The sequence below is a fragment of the Sciurus vulgaris genome, assembly GCF_902686455.1.
Source record: "Sciurus vulgaris genome assembly, chromosome: 10".
Lineage (NCBI taxonomy): Eukaryota > Metazoa > Chordata > Mammalia > Rodentia > Sciuridae > Sciurus > Sciurus vulgaris.
In genome coordinates, this window is record NC_136470.1 from 117,549,617 (window position 1) to 117,562,979 (window position 13,363).

Below are 13,363 nucleotides of genomic sequence, written 5' to 3' on the forward strand. Positions count from 1 at the left end.
TGGGCCTTAGAGCTTCTTGCACATTCCTACAGCTATCTCTTGTTTTCACTTTTGTGAATTTCTCCCCCCCCCCCCCCATTTTGCCCCATTCCCGTGGGCATGCAGTAGGCTTCTTCACCCATCTTAGCAATAAGTGGGCTTTCCCTCAGGATAGACCCTCTTGTAGCTGCCACCTCTCCTGCAGTTTCCTGCATCACCCTCCCTATCAGTCTGTCATTCCTGTTCCTATAGAGACTGTTCTTTTCTTGTCACATCTTGCCTGTGTCTTGCCAAATCCAATGACCTGATCTGTCTTTTCACTGGATCCCTCAGTGGTATTGGAGGTGGCTGATCTTGGCCTTTTTTTACAGATTTCTCACCTAAGCTTCCATCCCACTAATCTCTTCTGATTGTTTTCCTCCTGCTCATGAGCTGGTTCTCCTTGGTCTGTCTGGGTCCTCTTGTGAATGTTGATGGCCCCACTGAGCTCATTTCTGATTCATGCACACTCCCCACCCCATGTGATCTGTCTTGGGCTGTCAGTTCTATCTGCATGCCACCACCTGCTGTCTCTTCCAAGCCCACACAGGTTTAGGCAGCACCCCAAATCTGCCCACCCTTCCCCTACCTGCTTCTCACATGGTCTTATCATCATCTACCCAGGTACTCAGGCCTCTCATTTGGAAGTCAACTCTGTCCTTCCATCACATGCACACTGTTAGCAAGTCCTCTGAGTTCTTACTCTAAACACATCTCAGACCAGGCCACGTCTTACCCTCTCCACTGCTGCACTACCTACACCTGCCTCTACTCCAATAGGGGCCTGAGAGGTCTTATTAAAAAAAAAAAAAAAAAATCAGATCATGTCCCTCCTCTGTAGAAAACATTCCTGGGTCTTCCAGTTGCTGTGAGATTACATTCTAGATTCCTTGCTCAGGCTGACCATGTTGGGGTTAGGCTCCCATCCAGCTTCCAGCCTCATCTTTCATCCCACCTGTGTTTGCTCACTTTCTGTTTATATGCTGGGGCTCAGTTCTGAGTCTCAAATGCCTAAGTTCTCTCGGCTTCTAGACCTTGGTGTTAGCCATTCTTTATCTTCCTGGATTTTCTTGCCCTACAGCAAGGTGTTTTAGTCAGCTTTTTTGTCTCTATGACCAAGAAACCTGACAAGAATAGTTAGAGGAGGTAAAGTTTATTTGGGGGCTTTCAGTTTCAGAGGTCTCAGTCCATTGACAGCCAGTTAAACTCAGTCCACAAAATCTATACCCCAAAGGCATGCCCCACAATGGCCCACCTCCAACCACACCCTACCTTCAGTTACTACTAGGTTAATCCTTATCAAGGGATTAAGCCACTGATAGGGTTTAGGCTCTCATAACCCAATCACTTCACCTCTTAGCCTTCTTGCAATGTTTCACATGTGAGCTTTAGAGAGACATGTAATACCCAAACCATAACACATGGTGTGATCACCTCTTTTCCCTCGGGACAAGGGTGAGACCTCCCAAATACATGAGCTAACACCCTCTTTATTTTTTGGTTTAGGTATTGGGGATTGAACCCAGGGATGCTTTACCACTAACCTATATCCTCAGCCCTTTTTATTTTTTACTTTCAGACAGTCTCTCTACATTGCTTTGGGCCTCACCAAGTTGCTGAGTTTGGCCTTAAACTTGTGATTCTCCTGCCTGAGTCTCCCGAGTTGCTGGAATTACAGACATGTGCCACTGTGCCCAGCTCAGCTCACCCCTTCTTTAATTCCTCCCATTGCTTGTCCTCTAGCCTTGCTGCTCTTAACCACACAGTCACCACACAGTGATTTTTTCCCCTGTTGTAATGTCACCTCTGTGAGGACAGGTGCCTTTTCTTTCTTCTCACTTCTGTACCCTCGAGTCCAGCACAGAACCCGATACACAGTTGGTAAGCAAAAATGTTGACTGAATGAAAGGGCACCCCAGCTCTTGGGGCGCAGGCCCGGCCGCCGCGGCACGCGCCCAGTGGCCGTTGGCGCTCGCGCCGCGTCTTTCTCCTTGTACGCTGAACTCGGGCGGTGGCCTATGCGTTTGCGATTCAACGAGGAGTCCTCCGGGTGGTCAGTGGCGGCAGGCAACTGCTCCGCCCCGCTCCCTGGGAGGCGGCGGCAGAGGCGGGATTTGGCGCGGCCTGGGAGGCGGGGGTGGCCGGGGCGGCCTGGAAGTTTGGCGCCACCGGACCGGGCCTGCAAGAACCCAGCTGGGGGGGCAGGAGGGAGCTGGACGATGGTTGGTGGTGGGCTTTCTACCTTGCCTTTTCCTCCTCATGCCGCCTTAGTGAGATGCGGGATCTCTGGCAGCAGCTCCGGGGTGGGGATACGAGCTCCGGAGTAGAAGAGCTGGGTTTGCTTCCGGCCCTAGCCATCAGCTGGCCGAGTCACCTTAGGCAAGCCACTCTGTAATTTGTGTGCGCCTCAGTTTACTCCTCTGCCTGTCGTTGTGTGTGGGGTTGAAAAGGGCTTTCTAAACTACACAGCGTTGGTATACATAAAGGATGAGTATTGTAAATTCTTTTCAGTTGTAAGAAAACTTAACAGTTACCCATCCGTGGAATTTTGATCCTGGGAAACTTGGATTGGAGTTGGAGATCGCCAAAACTCCCAGATAGTGTATGCAGAAAATTTGTGGGAACGTGCATTATAAGGAATGATAATCCACCGCTAGCAAGTTTTCAAAGGGGCCTGTGACCCAGAAGAGTTAAGAACAATTCCTGTGTGCCACTTCCTTTATGCCACGGGGAGGAAACTGAGGCCTAGATGTCGTTTGGGATCCTTCACTACCCATTTGAAGCCCCTGCTTGAGTCCCTGGGATATGTGAGCTGTTACCATGCATAATAGATATTTGGGGTAACAACAAGCCCCGCTGGCTTCTATTCTGAATCCTTTCCTTTCACCATGGGGTGCCTGAAGGATGGCTGATGCATATGGTACAATGGCACCCAATGTGCCATTGGCACTACAATTGAGAGTGGATGTGTTCTGTAGTATCAAGAAGCATATTTAATCTTTGACACAGCGGTTCTTTGTTTTCTGCTGTTTATACTGGTGCCTGACTACCTATCTTTGACCATTTTCCACGACCATTTTGCCGTGTGTCACTTGCTCCTATTTTGTGTCCCTAGTTTGTGTGGTTGGTAGTGAACAGGCTTATTTTTAAATGGTGCTGCCATGCCCAGCTAATTAATGGTGCACATGGATTTTTAGCTGGCAGGTTCATTGGAACAGGCATGGAATTCCCGAAGATGTTTTGGGTTTTTTCTTTATTTGAAGGCTAATGTGCTCTGAGAAGTTTTGTTCAAACTCCTGCTGAAACTCAAAAATCAGCTATTTGAAACTTTCCTGGCCTGCCATGTATTCTACTTGCTTATAAGTGTGATAATGAGATAGCCAAAATGCCATTTTTTGTTTCTGTGTTAATTGTCAGCTGCTTTTTATCAAATTCCAGACCATTATCCAGCAAACACTAAAAATGTTTGAATAGTTGAATTTCAAACATTTTAATTTTGTGGAGTGGTGCTTACCAAGTGGTACAGCTCAAAGCAAGAGAACATGAACACTTAAGTGTAGTTTGTCTGATTAGATTTTAGCCAGTTATGCTGTTTCATTCAACTGTCTGAAAAAAAAATCAGTTGACTGTTCCCTTTACCTAAAGGGCAGAGACAAATGATTTGCTTCCAGAAAAAAAATGACTTTTTTTGGAGAAAACTGTGTTGGTCTTTAGCTCTTTTATAATTAAATCTGGATGTACCTGAAAAGAATCTTAAGACTGTGGTGATAAGAGGTTTTCCTCCAGAGAAAGGAGAAAAATAACAACTGGAACTCAAAGCTTGAAATTCTGTGACAAAACATGAACTGTCCAGGATTGGAGGTTGAAAAAGGTTGCTACAGTGTCCTGCAATCATTGAAGCAGATAACTTTTAGTAGCTGCAGCCATGGACTCCACATTTTCAAGAACTGAACCTGCAACCCAGAAGAGCTTGTCAGAATGTGGCAGGAACTCTGGAGGTAGTTTTTTTGTTTTGTTTTGTTTCGTTTTTAATTTTGGAACTGTTGACCTTGCTGTGAGTAAAGAGGCAACTACTAAGCAAGCACTGCCACCAGCACTGTTTCTGGGAGTTAGAAGACCTGAGTTTCTCTTCAGACCTTCAGTGCAAACTGACAACCCTCCATCCAAAGTGAATTATGTCCTGTGCCTCCTGATTGCTGAGTGTTCACCTGGTCCTTCTGACCACCTTCCTTCGGCTAGTCCATCTGCCTACAGACCTGGTACTGGATTTTTGCTCATGGTGATTCCTACCACCTTACTACTGAAGAAGGCATCATTCCAGTGGACACTGTGACCCAAGAGGCATCCAGCCATCATGATGTGGCTTTACCCCTCCACTCCTTTCCTGTTGTACCCAGATTCAGCACAAACCTTTATAGTATAGTCAGAGTCCTCAAGCCAAATGGCTGAGGCTATTTTATCACAAAGGCCCACTTTTTTCCATGAGTGTACATTTCATTTCTTCAGTTAAAGCCTTCAGAGAGACACAATAAACATGGACTAGGGGGAAAAAAAAAAAAAAAAGAAAGGGCACCCCAGCGACAACACCCTAGTCCACTAAAAAGAAGCAAGCTGAAGAAAAACCAAGCTTCTGGAGCTTAGGAGAATCACTAGGCTTTGCTCACCCCTCAGCTCTAGAAAGGCAGCTATGCTTTCTCCTCTCTGTGCAGAGTTGTGCTGGTAGCTGGGCTCTCTCAAGACACACAGGAGGGCTCCACTGAATTATGGTACTATCAGATGAAACTGTTCATCTCGGCAGGCCCCTGGGTGTGATGGAAGTCACGTCACTTTGGAACCACAATACGGTTCCTTCCTGCTCCGGAAGCAACTCACTTTCCCAGCTCTGCTCCCTCACATGGGCTTTCAGGGCTTTCCATTGTCTTTCACATTCCCACGCCTGGACAGCGCTCCACCTCGTCTTCTTCAAGTGGGATTGCTTGCCTCTAGTGGAGCAATGCTCTACCTAAACACTTGGGAGCACCCACTCTTCCTCTGTAAGACAGAACCAGGAGCGTCAACAAGGCCCAGAGGTGCACTTCCCCGCCCTCCTTCTTAGGGTTATGAGAGAAACATGGAAGGATCTACAGGAAGTAGAATGATTTAAAAATGAGATGTTTGGCTTTTATAAGCAAGTCAAGTGTAAAACTACTGTAGTGAAAAGTTTGCCCAGAATATTTAGAAGTCTAGGACACCAAGTAACGTGCCAAGGGATGGCAGGGTGAGTTGTGGAGCCTTTCTTCTTGACATTTCCTCCTGTCAGCTTCTGAATCTCCATTTGTCTGGTGCTCTTTGTTTCCCAACAAGGAAACCACGCCAAGGTCTGCAGACTCTCTTAGAGAAAGCTGTGGTCCCCAGCATCATGTGCCTCTGATTCAGTCACATCTGCCTCTGACCATGGTGCTCTGGAAGCCATTCCTAGTCCAGAAGAATCATTCTTGAGGTAGAGAGATAAACTTTGAAGCCATATCATCTCATGGTCCTGAGTACAAGTCTCAATACCTAAAAACAACAACTGAGGTCCTGCTAAGTTTTTTAAACCTTTATACACATTACCACTAATGCTTACAATCGCATACAGAATAGCTCTGGACAACCCCCTTATTAAATGAACAAGCTGAGTCTCCAAAAGGAAGTTTGCCTGCCCAAGATTACCCAAATGTCAGAGCGGGGATGTAGCCCCTAGCAATCTGAACTGAATCTTCTCCTTCCTGGTGTGGTAGAACCAATGGCAGTGTCAGTGGGTGAGGATGGCCAGAGGAAAGAACCTGGAGCCAACCTCGAGCACCCCTCCTGACAGTGCAGTGGGAGCCACCTCCCACACAGCCTCAGTGGCCCATCTCTGATTATCTCCTGCAGGATCTAAACAGTGGAACTCTGCCCATAGATAGCATGGAGCCAAGTATTTCAGACCACAAAACATTTGAGTCAAGCCAAGATCCTACCACAACACCCATACTTCATTTCCAAAATGTTCCTCTAAACTGACAGCCCCCAAAACACTTAAGACTGTGAGCACAAGCAGAGGTAGGGGGAGATTAAGGTCTAACTGGAACTGCCAAAGAGAGTTACTGTCCAGGTTGTGATTCCTACAAGTAGAATATGGTGTCTTGGACAAGGTCCTGCTTCCTCTCCTGCTCCTGTTTCTGCCTGTGCTGGGAAGAATCTCGGAGCTACTCAATAGGGGATTTCCCAAGGCTCCACCCATGGGGAAAAGGCTGCTCTTATTTCTTTTCCTCCTGGGAAAGGCCCAGGAAGTAAGACAGGTCAGAGCCCACCTGAGGCTTCTAACTCATAGATAAGAGATCCTCCTCTGTCTTTGATTTGAATAAATAACAAGGGACACCAAGGCAGGAACCTCTGTACCCATCACAGACTTTACTCACAGCATAGGCATTGCCACCAGAGGGCGCAATCACCTGCGGAACTGGCCATAAGTCCATTATTTCCGGAAAACCTTGGAATGAACATTTCCTGGGCTGACCTCCTTTCAGGACTCTGCTTAGGGCCAGAAATGTACCAGATCTGCAGGTTCTTTGCCCCCAAGGAATTTTCAGTCCAGTAAGCGAGGGAGGCTGATGTCAATACACAAGACTGACCCCCAGAGGCTACCTGACTGCCTGGAATGGGTCAGGCAGGGCATTGATGGAAGGGTTGAAAGGGGCAGGAATTCTTCCCTTGCTCTCCGTAAAGGACCAAGACCACATTGAGCGAATATCTTCGACTCCCCTAAAAAGATGCCCATGAACTAAATTGCCCTTAGCAGCCAGCCTTAGTCCTGTGGGTCCCTGTTTTTCTCTTTTGGCCATTTTCTCCAAATGGCCTCTTGTCTCTGTTCACTTTATAGAGCTCTACAGAACCTTCCTATCTCTCCTTCCACCCACACCTCCAGGAAGCTCAGGGATAGCTGTTTGGTAGTACTCATTCATTCATTCATTCATTCATATCATTATTATTATTAAACATTTTGTTTTAGTAGTAGGTGGACACAGTACCTTTATTATTTTTATGTGGTGCTGAAGATCGAACCCAGGGCCCCAAGCATGCTAGGCGAGCACTCTACCACTGAGCCAGAACCCCTTATTTATTATTAATTGATTTTTGCGGTACTGGTGATTGAACCCCGGGGTGCTCTGCCACTGAGCTACACCCCAACCCCTTTTACTTTATTATTTATTTACTTATTTTTTGAGACAGGTTCTCGCTAAATTGCTCAGGTTGGCCTCAACTTGCAATCCTCCTGCCTCGGCCCCCTGCGTAGCTAGGATTACGGGCATGGGCCAGAGCACCCTGCTCGGTAGCAGACGGATTGCCGGCTCTGTGTCAGGTGTGCGGATGGGGAGCAAAGCAGTGGAGCTGCCCGGACAGGCAGCGCGGCATGGAGGTGAGGCCAACACTATTCGGCCGTGGGTCCTTGGCAGAAGTTCCGGTTATAGAAGTGGCGGTTGTCCCTGGTCAGGGCCGTGCCCAGCTGAGCCCAAAAGCTGCCCTGCCCGCTGGGCTGGTGGGGCCAAAAGAGGACGCTCTGGCGGCAGAGGCGCTGGCGCAGCCGCACGTAGCGAGAGCGGCGGGCGTCGGGGCGCAGGATCACCAACACCACGACGTCCTTGCGGTCCTCCAGCAGGCGCTGCTGGGCCAGCAGAAAGCTGGTGCGCAAGAGGCCACTGACCCGATCCGTGTGGGCCAGCACAAAGAGCGTCTTGCGGCTGCCATAGACCGAGGCCCACAGATTCTCGAAGAGTGACTTGCCTGGCAGCCAATCCCGCTCCTCCAGGCAAAGGCGGAGCGCGCGGCGCCCGCGACGCTCCTCTAGCCTCACTCGCAGCTCGTTGTACACCCAGTCGGCCACCGGGTTCTGCGCCTTGTCGAAGACCACGAAGACATCGTAGGGCAGGGCGTGGGCGCCGCGCCGCAGGGGAAGCCAGGCCAGGCACAGGTGGAAGCAGTACCAGAGGTCCCAGCCGCATAGGTGCTGTAGCACAGGCACAGTCAGGCCCAGAGCCACAGCCAGCAGCGAGAGGCCAAAGCAGTCCCAGGAGAAGGCCTCATCCAGGCAGAGGCGCAGGTCCTGCGCGAAGATGCTGCGGCCCTGCAGTTGGCCCGGGCTGCCACACTTCACACGGCTGGGCAGGCCAGGCACGGCATTCTGTACCTCCAGCAGGAAATCCACAAAGGCCGCCCCACAGGCGCAGTGTAAAGGGTTGGCACTCACGTCTAATGTTTTCAGGGAACCAGCCAGTGGCCCAAACCAGAAGGACTCAATTGTCTTAAGGGCATTGTCACTGAGGTTGACCACTTGCAGCTTCACTGCCAGGGCAAAGAAACCTGGGACCACAGAGCTTATGCTGTTGCTGCTGACGTCCAGCTTCTGGAGCTGGGTGCTGTTGGGCAGGCTGCCATTGCTCAGGGCCTTCAGCTGGTTTCCTGCCAGGTCCAAGACTTTCAGGTTGGGCAGGAGGACCAGGCTGCTCCAGTTGAAGAAGGCCAGGTAATTGTCACGGAGACGCAGCAGCTGCAGGCTCTTGGGAAGGTTGTCCAGGGTGCGGGGCAAGAGGATATGCAGCTGATTCTGGGACAGGTCCAGCCGGAGCAAGCCTCTCAGACCTTGGAAAAAATGGAGATAGAGGTCTCCCTCAGCCCACATACGGCTCACGGCATTGCCACTGAAGTCCAGGGCCCGCAGTGAGGTGCTGCAGAGCCTCTGTGACACACGGCTGTGGATGTCATTGTATGCCAGGCTGAGGAAGTGCAGGGTGTGCAGCTGGGCCACAAAGCTGAGGTTGTGGCCTACACCCTGCATGCTGAAGGCCTGGCTGTTGTAGCTGAGATCCAGAGCCTTCAGGTTTGGCAGCTCTGTGAACGAGCGCCCATGGTACAGGTCCAGTTTGTTATGTGAAAGGTCTAGCACCTGCAGACTAGTCAGCAGCCGGAACTCTGAGCCATTGACTGCCTGTGCAATGCTGTTGTGGCTCAGGCTGAGGCACTGGAGGTGTGACAGGTTGGAAAACATCTCTGGCTGAACTGTCACCAGGTTGTTCCGAGACAGGTCCAAGGTGAATTTGAGGGTCCTACAGCTAGGCATGAAATCTTCAGAGCCAGAGCTGTCCAGTGGGGCTAGAGCAAGGTCCCTAGACCACAGTTGGACCTGCTCCCAATCATTTCCCTCCCCAGTGGTGACTGTCAGCTCTGAAGTTCCACTGATGCGGTTTTCTGAAAGATCGACAAAGTGCAGGCCAGGGAAGGCCCCGAAGATGCTGAGCTGGGCCTGGTTGATGAAGTTCATTTGTAGATGCAGAGTGTGGAGAAGAGGCAGATGGGTCAGTGGCTTAAGCGTGTTCTCATTGAGTGAACGGAAGAAGATTCCATTCATGTTCAGCTCCTCCAGTGAGATCAGGCTCCCAAAGGAGTGTGCCAGGTGCAGGTGGGCAAAGGACACCCTCTTGCAGTAATTGAAGGACAGGTTGAGCTTGCGCAGCCGTGCCAGGCCCTGGAAGGCCAGGGTTGTGGTGATGCATTCATAGAGGAAGTTCTCACTCAGATCTAGCACTGTGAGGTTACCTAGACCTTGGAACCATTTGGGGCTAAGTGTGTGGAGAGAACTGTCCTTCAACACCAGGCCTTCAAGATGACTTAGATGGCTGAAGGTCTCAGGGTGCAGCTGGAGAGAGTTGTGAGGGCACTCCACACAAGGGTTGCGGGCATGGTCACAGCGGCGGCAGTTCCCACCTATATCAAGCACTCGCAGGGCAGTCAGATTGGCCAGGTCCCCAGGTACCAGTTTGACAATGTGGTTGTAGGACAGTAGTAGATACTCCAGACTAGGGGGCAGGTTGCGGGGAACTGCTGTGAGGTTGTTATACTTGAACGACAGATGGGTGAGGTTGTGCAGGCTAAGAAGTGCACCTGGGGCCACCTCCAGTGCCCCTCTGCATGGGTTCTTGTAGTAGCAGTTGCCATCCATGAATAGAAAGCGCAGGGCATGCAGGCCAGCAAGACTGGTGTGGTCTAGTGTCAGAATGTTGGTGTGGCTCAGGGTCAGGTTCACCAGGGAGTTGGGCAGGGCGGGCACAGTGGTGATGCTGTTGTAGCTTAGGTTCAGGTCCTCCAGCGTGGGCACAGACAGGAAGGTGTTGGGCTCGATGGTCATATGGCAGGGGAAGTGCATGGGACTGAGGCTGGTCGGGGGGCAATTCCACTTGAGGTTGAGACGCCGCAGGTTAGACAGGTGGACAAAGTCAGAGTTATGGAGGTGGTGGATGCGGTTGGAAAGCAAGGAAAGGCTGGTGACATTACCGCGGGGTGCTGCTGCAGAAAAGTGGGGCACGGACTTCAGGAACAGCCAGTTGCAGTTCACCAGGCCACCCTGTTGGAACTCGCAGGGCAGGAAGGCTGGCAGAGCACCCAGGGCCAAAGCCTCAGCCAGCATGGCAGCCTGCACCAGGAGAGACAGGGGGTGCAGGACCCTGTGGCAGGGACCCTGTCGGGGGGCCAGGGGCTGTGTGAGTGTCCAGCCCCAGCTCCACCTCCACCCATTCCACTTCATGGGGTCTTGGAGCAGGGCTTCCGACTCCCCCTCTCTCCAAGCCCTCCCAGTGAGCCTCCTCCCTGGCTGTTGAACCCCCTTCTTACCCTCTAAGGCCCATGGGGAACCTTAAATTGGTTTCAGACCAAGCCTTTGATTCAGAATGTGGACTTAGAATCAAGACTGAGCCTGGAATCTAGACTCCTAAGATTTGAGGCTTTCCTACATGATTGAGCCCAGCCAGATAAGAGGGCCAGGAGAAGTGACCAAAAGACCCATTTCCCATCCTGTCTTTGGGAGCTATTACTCTTTCTTCCTGCACAAAGTGGCAGCCACTTCCTTCCCTCTAACCACCCTGAAATCCCCTCTCTGCCCTCCACCGGCCTCCTCACAACCTCTCCCTCAATACCCCCTCTGGCTTCCACACACTGGCAAGCTGGGCAGCCTAGCTCCTTCGCCCTCTGCCTGCCTCCCGCGCTGGCCTGGGAGCTCTCAACCTGTTAGGGGTTATGAGCCAGAACAAATCAAGAGGGAGCTGTGGAAAGTGAAGTGTCAGCCAGAGCCCAACCCCGGGATCTGACCTGGTGCATAGCCCCAACCCCACCACAGACTAAGGTCCCAGACTTCAGCCTCCTCATCCACCCCACAGAGAAGACCTTTTGCTCTGATGTTTTCAGGGTTCAGTAAGTGTCCCCAGGGCCACGAGGTAACAGTCCCGTTCACTGCTGCCTGCAGCTGCCAAGCACACCTCCCTCCTCACCCCTTCCCAGGCCTGAGAACTGCTGTCCTACCATGTTGGTGGGTGAGAGCTTCTCCAGAGGATCTGGCTGACTGGGAAGAACTGTAGGTAAGGGTGCTTCTCACACTTGGGGTCCCTCAGGAAAGAGAGGAAGTGAGAATTTCACTACAGCCTAGTAGCTCCCTCCCTCACCCCCACCTTGGGGAGGGCAGGTGGTAATGAGTCAGAGGCCATTTGCATAGTCAGATGGCAAATAGGACTTCACCCCTTCCTCTTTCCACTCCTCTCTCAGACGGCCTATATCCAACGCTGGCCTCACATCTGTCCTGTGGTTGATCCTGGGAGGAGTGAAGCTCAAAGCCCAACCTAAGGTCAGTGAGAGATCAGAATTGAAGGTAGCACCATGCCAGGCCCCTCACCTGACCCAGGAGAACTATCTCGCCCTCATACCTCAGACCTTGACTCTGTTTATACTCAGGACGGTGGCACCCTACCTGCCCTTTCCTGCCCTCAGGGCCCTGTCCCAAGAGCTCTGAAGGGCTTCTCGTGCCCAGAGGCAGCCCTCACCCCAGCCTTGGGACCTTTCCCAGGAACAGAATGTCTTTCTCTGCATGCCCATCAGAAGAGAGACCACAGCATTCTTGCTGCGGGTTCCGAGGCTGGGTGCATTGCTGGCCCAGCTGGGACCCTAGCTGATCTTTCCCACTCAGCTCTTCCCATGCTGCCTCTGACCCAGAAGATCAGAACACAGACTAGTCACACTCAAAGCCCTGGGAGCCCTTCTCAAGTCCTGCTGGCTCCACCTTTGGAATCTGCTGACTGCCCACTGCCTTACACCCACCTGCCTATGGGCATTCCCAGGACCTGGCACCTGGCTGCTGCTACTGCTGTCATGCCCACAGTCTATTTATATTTAGCCCCTGGAGGGAACTGTTGAGACCTGTTGTGTTGGGTCTATCTTTTGCCCAGATCCCTCAATCTTTTGCTGTCTCTGGAATCAAAGTAGTAAATGTCACAGTCCATATAGTAGCCAAGGTCCTAGGAGACCTGCCTTTCTACTCCTTCTCTAATCTCCATCCCTACTGGCCCTCTTGTTACTTTGGACACACCTCTGTGCTCTCTTAACTCAGAGCCTTTGAATGTGCTATTTCAGCTGTCTGGAAACTCACTTCCCAGATTTTCATATGGCCTCCTTCTTTACCTTCTTTAAGTCTCTGTGCATGTCACTCTTTCCTTGAGAACTTCCCTGAACTTTTTTTATTTTTGGTACTGGTGATTGAAACCAGGGCAAGCACTCTACCACTGAGCTACATCCCAGGCCCTTTTTATTGATTTATTTATTTTGAGAAAAGATCTCACTAAATTGTCCAGGCTCTCTGAACTTGTGATCCTCTTGCCTCAGCCTCCCATTCCCTGACCTTTTCATAAACTTTCCAGTGCAGATCTAGCTCTTCTGAGCCTCTCTGCCTGTTTTCTTCTGTTTAGCATTGTTTCAACTGTTGAGACTCTCTCTGTTGACTTTCCATGGTTTATTGTATATTATCTCCCTCCCCTTATCTGCTGGAATGTCCACTTCTTGAGAGCAAGATCTTTTGTATCCCCAGCAGTTTAATGCCTAGTACACAGTAAACGCTCAATATCTGCTGAAGCTGTGGGTCCCCTGCACTCAGCTCTGGGCAGGCACAGAGAGGGTATCTCCAAGGGAAGGTCCAATGAATGAATGAATAAACAAATGGGGTTTACTCTTGGGGGAGGCAGGGCTGCACATCCACCTTCCTACTCCTTCCAGGCCCACTTCTGGGTAGGTGTCATGGCACACAGGGCCCAAAGTACCAGTCATCCAGCTGGCTCAGCAGCTTAAGGGTAGCATTATCTTCCTGCCCAGCAGTGTTCAGGATAGGCCTGGACAAACCTCTTCTGGATCCTTGCTATGGTCCCGGCTTCCTCTATAAGCCTAGGGGCTTTGGCAGGGGCTGGGAAAAGGCCCCAGGAATAGGACACTGCCTTGAGCCAGGAGAAAGGTGAATCACAGTCAGCAATGCCACATC

General features: G+C 51.0%; 1 protein-coding gene across 1 annotated transcript; it reads right to left on the reverse strand.

Annotated features, from left to right (window-relative positions):
• Positions 1-7,095: 7,095 nt before the first annotated feature.
• On the reverse strand, positions 7,096-11,556 carry TLR9 (toll like receptor 9). The gene is made up of 2 exons (XM_079101161.1): positions 11,368-11,556; positions 7,096-10,531 (listed from the first exon to the last, which is right to left on the reverse strand). Exons 1-2 carry the CDS (start codon positions 11,368-11,370, stop codon positions 7,451-7,453), a joined length of 3,084 nt encoding a protein of 1,027 aa, XP_078957287.1. The 5' UTR covers positions 11,371-11,556; the 3' UTR covers positions 7,096-7,450.
• Between the last annotated feature and the right edge of the window lie 1,807 nt (positions 11,557-13,363).